Here is an 11,898-nt window from a genome sequence, read left to right as displayed (position 1 = left end):
CGGAAAGTCAGTGTCCAGTCTCTTCCTTATCAACCTGAATTCAGGGACATACACCTGACTGAAGTTTCAGAATTGTCTTTGATATTGACAAAGGTGTAATGAGATAATGTTGGCATACAGACCTTGGGCCAACTTTCTTGTGAATATTACTTTTCTTACGGAAGTTTCAAGGCGGTTGAGACTTGAAGCAGGCTGAGCTATGCCTGGAATCTAGCCATGGCGTTAGCTCGCCTTAGATTCCTACTGACGTGAAAAGCATTTTCTTCCCAGTTCCAGGGCCTCCAATGCTGGAACAGTACAGCAGTGACTTTAAGTCAATGTCACAATCAATGTGCCTATACCCATCACCATGCATTAAAAATTGGAGCGGCTACATGTGCACAGTTTAGAGGGAGAATTTGTTAAAAATATACCTGGTCCGCCATTGACTAATCTCCAGTAAACCTCTCCAGGGGTGTGGGGATGGTGAAGGGTAAATCATGTGTAAAGCCTGTTAAAGAGTCACTTTAAACATAATGCTTGATTTCTATCTTTCTTGTCAGGAGTGCAGTATCCACATTAGGAGATAAATGGGAATTTATCACACTGCTCCACACCACTCGGCCTACCACCAATAATTAAGTGTGAAGAGTTTCAACTTGAATGGCCTTGGTCAATCCTTTGTTAACTTTTATGCAATGAATGGTGGCTCATTAGTGCCGTCTCAGGCATAATGAGCTTCGATAGCTTCCCTTTGTACAGAACTAGTTGGGGAAACATTTGGACTGAAGTTATATCGTGTTTCTTGACTGCAAGGTAAACACAATGCATGGACATGAGATTCCAGTAGAATAGTGTTGGAAATTTGGTACCTGCTGATTGGAATTTCTCAGAAATCGTATTCAAATTGCAACATGTGATTAACAGTAGCCAAGTTTAATCCAGTATAAGTTAATTTAATAATTAAACAAGTATAGCTTTTAAAACGATTTAGTATCTATTGCCATGTGTTATAACACAAACTGCAGATGCTAGAAACCAGAGTTTAGATTAGAGTGGTGCTGGAAAAGCACAGCAGGTCAGGCAGCATCCGAGGAGCAGGAAAATTGACGTTTCGGGCAAAAGCTGATGAAGGGCTTTTGCTCGAAACGTCAATTTTCTTGATCCTCGAATACTGCTTGATCTGCTGTGCTTTTCCAGCACCACTCTAATCTAGACTCTAATCATAATTCTGATCTAAAAGTGTCATAGTCATAATTTTAACCCAGGAACATGAACCAATATTTATACATTGCAATACAATGTTTAAATAGGAATTGAATAGCTAAGGTCTTTTCCCCAAGGTAGGGGGGGTCCAAAACTAAGGTAAGAGGGAAAAGAATTAAAAGGGACCTGAAGGGTAAGATCTTCCCACAGAGGGTGGTGCATGTATGGAATAAGCTGCCAGAGGAAGTGGTGGAGGCTGGTACAATTACAACATTTAAAAGGCATCTGGATGAGTATATAAATAGGAAGGGTTTGGAGGCAAGATCAGATTAGAAAGTCTGGTCGATGCAGATGAGTTGGATCGAAGGGTCTGTCTCGGTGCTGTATGACTCTATGACACCAATGAACAGAAAACATTTGGTGTATGTACAGAATGTTCAAACCTTAAGTTACTTCTTTTTTTTATCAGAACAGATATTGCACTCAACCAAAGCACCACCAAATGGGAGAAGTCAAAACGGCAAAAAACTAATAGGTTGCTATTGCCTGTAGGAACAGAAAGGGACAAGAGTGCAGGACCAGCAGACTTTGATTTATCCCGGGAATACACCAGTGAAGGTTGGTGTGTACGTGCACAACTTGGAATTTTCTTTAAAAGCCTCACCCCAGTAGACTATTGCATATTTACAACTAAGTGAGAGTTTGCTACTCAATGATTTTTCAGCACAATATTCACTAAGTTTATGAGAAACTAATGTATTTGAAAGTGTGGACATGAGAAGCATTCAACATCCCTGGTGTAATATAAGCCACGTTAAACCTTATCATGTAACAGTTCCAGCTATATCAGCAATGTTTTGAAGGTTGCTAATGCAATCTCTCTTTGGTTATTTATTCCTTTGCACTCAAAAGCACTTTATCAGGTTTAGTCGCAAATCAGTGAGAGAATTGTGTAGAATTTATATCAAGATTTCCTTGATGATGATGCAACTGTGCATGTGCACATGGATCAAGGTGGCTAGTTTTTTTTCCCTTTTTTTTCTTATTCAGAGGAGACTCTAAATCTCCTGGTTCTATTTCTTTTCTTTTTTCCAAACCTCCTAACTGCGGTAGTGCTTATTTTTTCCCCAGCACCCATGTTGTGTGTGTGTAGGTGTGAGGCACAGTGAAAGACACAAGGTGCACAAATCTTTATTCAGTTTCCACCACCAGGAAGAAAAGAAGCACCCAAGTAGCCAGTGACAAGCAATGCCCTCCTCATCAAAGGGCAATGCTGCGTAATCAGTGAAGGGAAGGGCAGGGATTAGATCAAAATAGAGTTGGAGGGGAAAATAATACACTCTACACCCTGCAGCGCCCACCTTTCCCTGAAAATCTCGAGGGTGTTGGTGGACACCTGGGCTCTGGCATAGGTGGTTGGTTATAATTTTTTCCTTTTTTTTTCTTTTTTTTCAATACTAACACTCCTGGTTTTTTTTTCCTTTTTTTAAAATCCTGTTTATTTTTTTTTCCCCTCTTTTTAACACTCCTGGTTTGTTTTTTTCCCCACTCTACCGCCTAACTACAGTAGTGCTTATATTTTCCCCAGGACCCATGTTGTGTGAGGTGGCTGGTTATATATTTTTTTTCTTTCCACCCGAAATGGACCGTGACAAGCAGTGCCCTTATCCAATAGCATTTTATTTGTTTTTTCTTCTTTTTTTTATTTTTTTTTTGTTTTTTTTAAACCCCCCCCACCACCCACCACACTACCGCCTAACAGCGGTAGTGCTTATTTTTTACCCAGCACCCATGGTAGGTGGCTGGTTATACTGGCTGTGCTGCATCTCTTGGATTGGGTGCAAATAGTCTGAGACTAAATTACCTTTAACTCTCAAAGATTAGTGTTCATCTGGTTTCTAAATCATTTTCTGGTAGGTCAATGTCCAAAAGCATAGTAAGCTTGAACTTAAAAACCTGCATCACAACATGAAACAGCATAACATGTCATTTTCAGACCAGTTTAATCACGTTTGGGAAGCATGACAGAAAGCGATGATGGTTGAGGCACATTGTCGCTATGAGCTGGATAACCTCGTTCCGCAAAAATCATTGTAACTCAATAAAGTGGAACTTCAGAGTTCTCTTCTGGAGGATTCCTTTTTCTAATTTGAATCTTTGAGATGGATCAATGGAAAGAATTCACTTGTCAAGGTAGTGCTGCCCATCAATGGTAACTATGATATCACTGACCCCACAGTTTCTCATGCTGTGTTATAGAGATGCTAAGACAGGAATGATGCCAGGGGCCATGTTCCATTGGGACACCCCCCCCCCCCCAAATGAGGTACTGACATATTTCCCATTTTTGTTCACATAGGCATTTAAAAATATCCTGACCATTCCCATCCCAACTACCACTCCAGCCTTTCACCAACCTTGTTCTTTTTCCTCTCATTCATGACATGTTGGCATTACTGATTTGACCAGAATTTATTTTCCTTCCATTGGTTGTTAGAGAGCATTTAGAAATTAACCACATCATCATGGGTCTGGAGTCACATAGGAGGCAGGCCAGGTAAGGGTGGCAGATTTCCTTCCCTCAAGGATGTTAGTGAACCAGTGATTACGTAGTTGCCATTAACTTTCTATTCCAGATTTTTACTGAATTCATATTTCACCATGTGTCACGGTGGCATTTGAGCCAATGTACGAGGAGGATTAGTCTGGGGATCTGGAGATTAATAGACAATACCACCTCTCTAAATGCCCCTTAATTATTTGTGGCACATAACCATCCCCTTTATTATGAGCATGAATGGGAAGATGGTGGGCTAGCTATCCACCTCCTTTCATGAGACCAATTGCAAAAACAGTCAGCTGGTGCAAAAAAATCTCACCCAATGATTCTAAACCCCACCCATCCTTCACTTTTACACAATCCAGCTGATATTTCCTCACCAGGCATCCCTTCTCCTGCTGATGTGAGAAACTCCGCACTGTCCTAGGCATCAAATACGTGTTATAAAAAAGGTGTAATTTCTGTGAATTTGTTCCAATTCTGCATCATGAATTCACCACTTATCAATGCTCTCTCTCACATCGGGAAGGCCGCATCCTGAAACGATGGCTATTTAGCGGTTCAGCTCCTCGTCACTTATACAGGGCTCAATCAGACATTGACTTCTCCATCTTTGCCGTACCTTTATTGCAAACATATTGGATGCAAGCTTCAACATCTGCAATTCTCTTGGGTACACTGCAGCTCGCTGCCTACTGAATTGCCACCTCTGGGTTACAGATTGATTCAGCTCTGAATTTAGGAGAAAGTGAGGACTGCAGATGCTGGAGATCAGAGCTGAAAATGTGTTGCTGGAAAAGCGCAGCAGGTCAGGCAGCATCCAAGGAGCAGGAGAATCGACGTTTCGTGCAGGAGCCCTTCTTCAGGAATCTTTCCTGAAGAAGGGCTCATGCCTGAAAGATCGATTCTCCTGCTCCTTGGATGCTGCCTGACCTGCTGCATTTTCCAGCAACACATTTTCAGCTCAGCTCTGAATTTACAAAGGTACCCGTGACATAATCACGGTAACACATATGCATCATTTGTTCTAATTTTAAATGATAAATTGAAGTTAAACCAAATAACTAGTATTGTGTACCCGTTAAAAATTTGTTTGATGGGAAAAGTCCTACTCTAGAATGTCCTAATATAAAACAAACCCAAGTTAGTGTGCTTTCCTCAACAATCTCTTCACCCAATGACATGAAATGTGCAACTTTATATGGATGAGAGTGTGGTTGGGGGTGGGTGGCAGTGGAAAAGGAAGCATTTAATGCTGATATTCTGGTCACCATTGCATCAGTCCAATTGGCTCTGTCTACCTGCTGGCTTTTCTGCATTGTTAAAACACATTCAGTACTTTGTATCAAATCTATGCAAAAAAATTCAATAAAGATAAATGAAATTCTCAAATTACAATTCTCATTTCCAGCAGATTAAACGTCAGTGTGTTGTTATCTCAGTTGGTTCGTTTCTCTGCAAACCTGAGTACACCAACTTGCTTTGCTAGAAAACGTTCAATCTAAATATTTCAGTATTGCCAACTCAATCATGCCAAGTCAATCATAAAATCATTTTGTTTTAATCTCTGCTGACCCTTGCCAAAATAGATTGTTCCAGTTTCTACTGAAGAAATTATATCTTCATTTAAAAGTTCCCCTGTGGTCTGCAATTTAAAATCTAGCATTCGCCAGTTTTGGTTAAAGCTTTCTGATGTTAGACTTTTTAATATTAATATCTGCACTTCTCGGCAGCTGTAACATTGTATCCTGCACTCTGCTGTTACCCTGATGCAATTGTATAGTACAATCGGTCTGTGAAGCACGTAAAACAACACTTTTCACCGTACCTCAGTTACACATGACAGTAATAAATCAAATCAGATCAAATCATTTCGTGGTAGTTACTTTCTTTGTATTGTTAAATTAATATGCTGCATCACTGCCCTCCAGAGGCAGAAGACTCAATTACAGGTCAGTACCTGACTCATTACAACTGAACTACAGATAAGTAATGCCATGATTATTCTACTTTGCTAGAATTAAGTCCAAGAGTGTTAATTAAGTTATTTACAAATAAGCATTTTAACAACCTAAGGTACAACATTTCAATAGTAAAAAGACATTTTGGGTCTAAATTTTTGCATTATTTAGTAAATTTTCTAAAGTTCATTTATGACCATAATTAAGTGGAGCAAAATTAGCGCTCCAATGCAACTTTACAAACTTGCACATTCACCGATGTTTAAATAATATTTCAGTGCTTTGAGGAAAGACAGAGGCAAATATGCCATTTGTGTTTTATGAGGTACGGTAGTGGAGACTGCAGTTAAAGTAATTTATTAATTTATACTGGGTGCAGGGCAAGCTGAAACCAAGCTTAGTCAGTACCAACAGGACGTTAGGAAAAGCTGCCCACTCATTTTATCTGTTGGACATGGATGTTGCTGCCAAGTTACTGGGCAAGATCTGCTACTGCATCTCAATCAAGCATCTTAAAGTGAAGACTACTGTTTAGCAACTCTAAACTACAAGGTTGATGCTAAGTCTACGAAAAAAAAGTTGTATCTAGCTGATTTTTTTTTGATTCCCTACAGTGTGGATACAGGCCTTTCGGCCCAACCAGTCCACACCGACCCTCCGAAGAGTAACCCACCCAGACCCATTTCCCTCTGACTAACACATCAATACTGTTGACCAGACACTATCAGCTTGAGTAGCTCTTCAATATCAGTACATTATTTGCTCACTTAGGACCATGAGATATATACGAGCAAAATTAGGCCAGTCTTTTCCACCATTCCATCAATGCTGATGTTTCTGAACCCCATTTTCCTGCTTTCTCCCCATAAGGGTCGATCCCCATACCAATCACAGATTTCTCTGCCTTTAATACACTCAATGGCTTGGCCTCCACAATCCCATGGTGACAAGATTCACAGAGTCACCACCCTCTGGCTGAGAAATTCCACCACAGCTCAGTTCTAAAGGCTGTGCCCTTGAGTCCTAGTCTCTCCTCCTAACAGCAACACCTTATCCATGTCACCTCCATCCAGGCGTCTCAGTGTTCTGTAAGATTCAATCAGATCCACTCCACCCCCATCCTTCTAAACTCCAAATAAAGACCTAGACTCCTCAACCACTTGATGTATGACAAGCCCTTCACCCCCAGGATTGCTCGTGTAAACCTCATTGGGACTCCTTCCAACACCAGTACACATGCAGCCCAACATTACTCTATATGACAAATGCAGTTTGACCAGAGCCTTTTACAGCCTCAACAGCACATCTTTGCTCTTTTACTCACACCCTTTTGAAAGGAACACTAACATTGCATTTGAATTTCTAAACCCCAACTAAAGCTGCATGTTACCCTTAATCCTGAACCAAGTCTCCCAAGTCCCTTTGTGCTTTAGATTTTTCCTACTGCCTTGCCCGGTTTAGAAAACAGTCTATGTCTCTATTCTTCATACCAAAGTGCATAACCCTCATGCTTTCCCCACATTGAACAACAAAGAGTCAGATGTAATACAATCTGTTTGCATATCTAAGCCCTTTGGCAGCCTCCCCCATTTCCTCAACTGTACCTGCCCCTCCACATGTATATTTGCAAACTTAGTAACAATGCCCTTAGTTCCTTAGTCCAGATCATTAACATATGGTCCCAGCACAGCCCTATGGAACTTCGCTCACTATCGGTTGCCATCCTGAATGACCCTTTTATCTCCACTCTGCCTTCTGTCAGTCAGCCAATCTTCTATCTATGCCAGTACCTTGCCCCTAACACCATGGGCTCTTACCTTATTTAGTACCCCCTTGACAAGCATCTTGTCAGAGGCCTTTCAGAAATCCAAACAGATCACATCCACTGGCTCTCCTTTGTCTAACTTGCTCAGTTAGAGGTTGAAACTCCCAGTGAGTTCACTTACTTCTATAACTATCCTTGGCACTTCCAACTACCAAAGAGGGTTCTTCTGGGACAGTGATAGTGTCTCTACCAGAAGACTTGCCTTCAAGACTCACCTTAAAAATGTGTTGCTGGAAAAGCGCAGGTCAGGCAGCAAAGGAGGAGATTTGACGTTTCGGGCATAAGCCCTTTTTCTCAGGTGGTGGTAAATGGAATCCATGTCAATGCGTTTGTTGATAGAGTTCTGGTTGGAATGCTATGCTTTAGGAATTCCAGGACAAGTCAAACAGACACGAGAATTTCGAGAAGCATGGCATCCCAACTGGAACTCCATCAACAAACACATTTACTTGGATCCCATTTATCACCCCCCCCCCCGCAATGGGTAACTCACCTTCTGAGACCCAAGTCTTGTCCACCATTTATAAGGCACAAGTCAGGAGTGTAACAGAATACGCCCATTTGCCAAGTTGAGTCGAGCTCCAATGCTCAAGAAGCTTGACACCATCCAGCACAATGAGTAATCAGACAATTTACTTCAGATGCATTGGTTGAAATATAAAAATAGCCAGTGGGAAAATTCTTGCTAGCTTGCAAATAGCAATAGTTTTATTTTAAAAATACTGACTACTGATTAGACAGGAAAAAACTACCTGGCTGACATTCAATTTGAAGGACTATTTTTGATAGGGCAATATTCTCTCTGTAATAAACTGGACATCAGCCCAGATTTTGTTTTATAGAAAAACCACAACACAACACAACATGCTCCAATTACTTAAGTTACCCTTTCTCATTCTTTATTCTGGAAATTGATCACAATCATGTGGCCACGTGGCGCTACACTGCAAGCTAATTGTTTTCTGTACTTGTTTACTGTAGGAGCTTCACTTAACTAAAATGCAAGGTTCAAAACAAAATCTAAAGCAATGGTGCAATCATGACTCAGACAAAATGAGAAAGATTATAATGCACAAATTAAAATCAGACTCAATTAAGCAGAATAGTTTGGTCATCATTTATTTTAAGTCTTCAGGAAGCCCATAGCAAACTTTGCACATGATCTTTAGTTGCATACAATTCGAATGAAATACATTCCTGTGAGCATTTCTGCTGCAGTTAGTCTTGAAAAATTGTATAGAAGTAACTGGGAGTTACTCTGGATAACAAATTAAATTGCCCACCTTCGGGAGATAAGAACAAATAGGGGAGGAAATGATAGAAATCATTAACCCAATTACCCAATGATGCAGTATGGCAAAAGTTACCAGAAAAGCACTAAAAAAAATCTGTTAAGTTTAGATCAAGGTAATTTTGAACACTTAATTACACTATTGTACATAATATTCCACATTATGTTAGTTTTGACCAGCACTAAGTTTGCATAGTTGGTCAGTGAAACTTTCTCCTCACATCCATTCACTGATGATTGCATAAGCAAGACGCAGAAACACTTACAAATGATGTAAAAAAAGCAAAGGTGAGATTGCAGTTTCCTCATAGGCTGAGAGTCATTTTTGGTCTATTATTATTGGCTTCTTTATGGACAATTACCAGTGTAGACTGTAGGTAATTAATACAAAAACGTTTATTTTAGGATGAGGTTGTCATGTTCAAAAAGAAACTCAGTAAGACTTGAAGATTCCTACAAAAGATTTACATATGTTCCCTTTTAAAACTGTTCAGTAAAGCACTTTGGTGACAATGTTAATTACACACAAGACATGCTGGCATGACTTAAGTCAAAAGGAGCATTCTGAAAGATATAAACCCAATTAACACTAGCAAATGTATATGGACTCTAAATTATACCGGCTTCTATATTTTTATATAGCTGAAGTGCAGCAGATTACAAAATTCCATCATTCTAACTACTGTATTTGATTAGAAGGTAGAATACTATAATTTATAAAGAAAATATTGGCTGATAAATATAATTTCACTTGTCAGATGATGTCCACTGCTGTAAGGTCTGATATGAGGCAGCAAGCTATTTTCATTTTAGTAATCCAGTGGTTTTCAGCACGTCAACAATGAGGATAAATGCATCTATATGCAGTGCATATGAACCACTCTACACAGACAAGTCTATTTTATTGCTTTGTAAATGTGGCACGTTATCTATTTTAAGCCTGCCTTTATAATGCCAAGTGTTCTCTTGTCTGACATTTTCCCAACACAGATTCACAACCTGTGCAAATAATACATTATAATTTGTGTGCGAAGGCAATGTTGGAAAAAGTTTGGTTTTTCAAACAGAAGAATATTGGCAGCTGGTGATTCATGTGTCAGCATAGCCTAGCTCAGTCAGACCATTCCTCATCATCAAACTCGGATTCTTCTGAATCACTGTATTCAACTGCTATACGCCTGGACAAGATCGTGGCCACATCATTTCCAACACGATCCCGCTTTTCCTCTTGTTCACGCTGTTCTTCAACTTTGCGAAGTTGAAAGCCTAGGGAACAATTAACATGTGGTTCAGATGCAACATTCATCCTTCTAAAACAAGTTAGTTATCAGATCAAGTCATGTTCCCAACTTTAGATCAAATGCCAAATTAAAGAGTACTCTAATGCTGGAGATGGAGAAATAACTTCATATCATACTGGGGACAGATTATACGAGCAGCTCTGCAAAACTGATGTCAAGTGATTGCCAGCTTTTTCACTGTTCAAAATGAGAGCTAATATGAGTCCAAACAAGAATGGCATTCAAAAACTAATAAATCTGAAGAACTCTCATGGATAATAAACTCTGGTACAAATGTGTCCACATACTGGCAGCAGTCCATCCATTACAATCTACCCAGAGGTGGTGCACTTTCAACAAACACACCTGACCTCACATTTTGCCTGCCTGGGGTGGGCAGCCACTGGCACTCACCCAGCCACCTGTGGGTGGGAATATTCTCTGGTGGAAGGGTGCAGTCCCAACATGGTTGCTCCCTTTTACTATGCTCTGCTCTGCCTCTTCAGATGCAAGAATATTCAGCTCAAAAGTGTCCATAAGATTTAATCGCCACTTCACCTCTCACACTACATTTGAGTACTTGACATCACGGTCTGCCAAAAATGTCTCAGTTTACCTTTCAGTATAACAATGGCACTACAAAAGAAAAGCAGAGGCTGAAAGTTGTTACCAAAAAAGTAACTGATACAACCAACTAAAATCTTCCATTGATATTTCACTTTTCGTCCATTCACAGATACTGTACTAGTCTACAATGGCTTGTACATAAGGTCTAATTCAAGTTGTTACTTTTAGAGTCCAATCATCATCTTTTAACCTTAGAACCACAAACATTACAGCAAAAGGCTATGGACCATGCGCTGGAAAACGAGATGAGAATAATTAGACGTTTGTTTTTGACTTGTGCAGACTCATTGGGCCAAAGAGCCCTGTAGACCTCTGACAAAGAATGAGGTATTCAACGTAATGTACCTGCATCGGGTGAAGAAACTAGCCACCTATTTTAATTGCACTTTCCAGCAATTGCTCTGCAGCCTTCCAGGTTACAGCATTCCAGCAGCAGGTTCCTTTTCTGTTCTCTGCCACAACCAAACTGGACAGCAAGTTCCAAACACCTTCTCCCCTCGAAGTGAAAGATTCTCCTGGTGTCCGCTTTTACTGATCAGCTTAAACTGTGCCCCCTGGCAACTGACATCTCAACTAGGGGAAACATTTCTCTGTCCAGTGAATTCAATCACCACATTGTTCTGTACACTGCAATTAAGTCATCCCTCTGGCTCTAAGGAAAACAACCTGAGCCTAACCATTCTTGAAGCTACCATTACAGTTAGCTAGCCAAAAGTTTATCCAGAGCAAGAGCTTTAAATTTTCCACTTTCTCAACTAGTCTGGAAATTCAAGTACACCCATTGGTTCCAGTTAATCTAAAAGCATGTAATCCCTACAGTGTGAAAGCAGGCTATTTGGACATCGAGTCCACACTGACCCACCCCATCCCTGTAACCCTGCATTTCCCATGGCTAATCGACTTAGCCTACACATCCCTGAACACTATGGGCAATTTAGCGCAGCCAATCCACCCTAGCCTGCACATCTTTGGACTGTTGAAGGAAACTGGAGCACTTGGAGGAAACCTACACAGACACGGAGAAAATGTGCAAACTCCACACAGAATCAAAACCAGGTCCCTGGCGCTGAGAGACAGCAGTGCTAACCATTGAGCATCGGTGTATATATTACATCTTTAAAAGTAGTCCAATTAATTGGTTAAACGCAATATCCATTTCACCCAACCAT

General features: G+C 40.4%; 1 protein-coding gene across 2 annotated transcripts in view; it reads right to left on the bottom strand.

The window, feature by feature from the left end:
* Nucleotides 1-8,634: 8,634 nt before the first annotated feature.
* wasf2 (WASP family member 2) overlaps nucleotides 8,635-11,898 on the bottom strand; it is a 34,877-nt gene continuing 31,613 nt past the window's right edge. For both annotated transcript variants that reach the window (XM_087976694.1, XM_087976695.1), the window contains one exon: nucleotides 8,635-10,088. In XM_087976694.1, coding sequence (XP_087832820.1) covers nucleotides 9,934-10,088 — 155 coding nt within the window. In that variant the 3' untranslated portion in view covers nucleotides 8,635-9,933. The remainder of the gene's footprint in view (nucleotides 10,089-11,898) is intronic.

This window comes from Chiloscyllium plagiosum, unplaced genomic scaffold, assembly GCF_037043375.1.
Source record: "Chiloscyllium plagiosum isolate Xiang-an unplaced genomic scaffold, Cpla_swu_hap1 HiC_scaffold_30, whole genome shotgun sequence".
Lineage (NCBI taxonomy): Eukaryota > Metazoa > Chordata > Chondrichthyes > Orectolobiformes > Hemiscylliidae > Chiloscyllium > Chiloscyllium plagiosum.
This window is presented reverse-complemented; position numbering and strand designations above follow the sequence as displayed.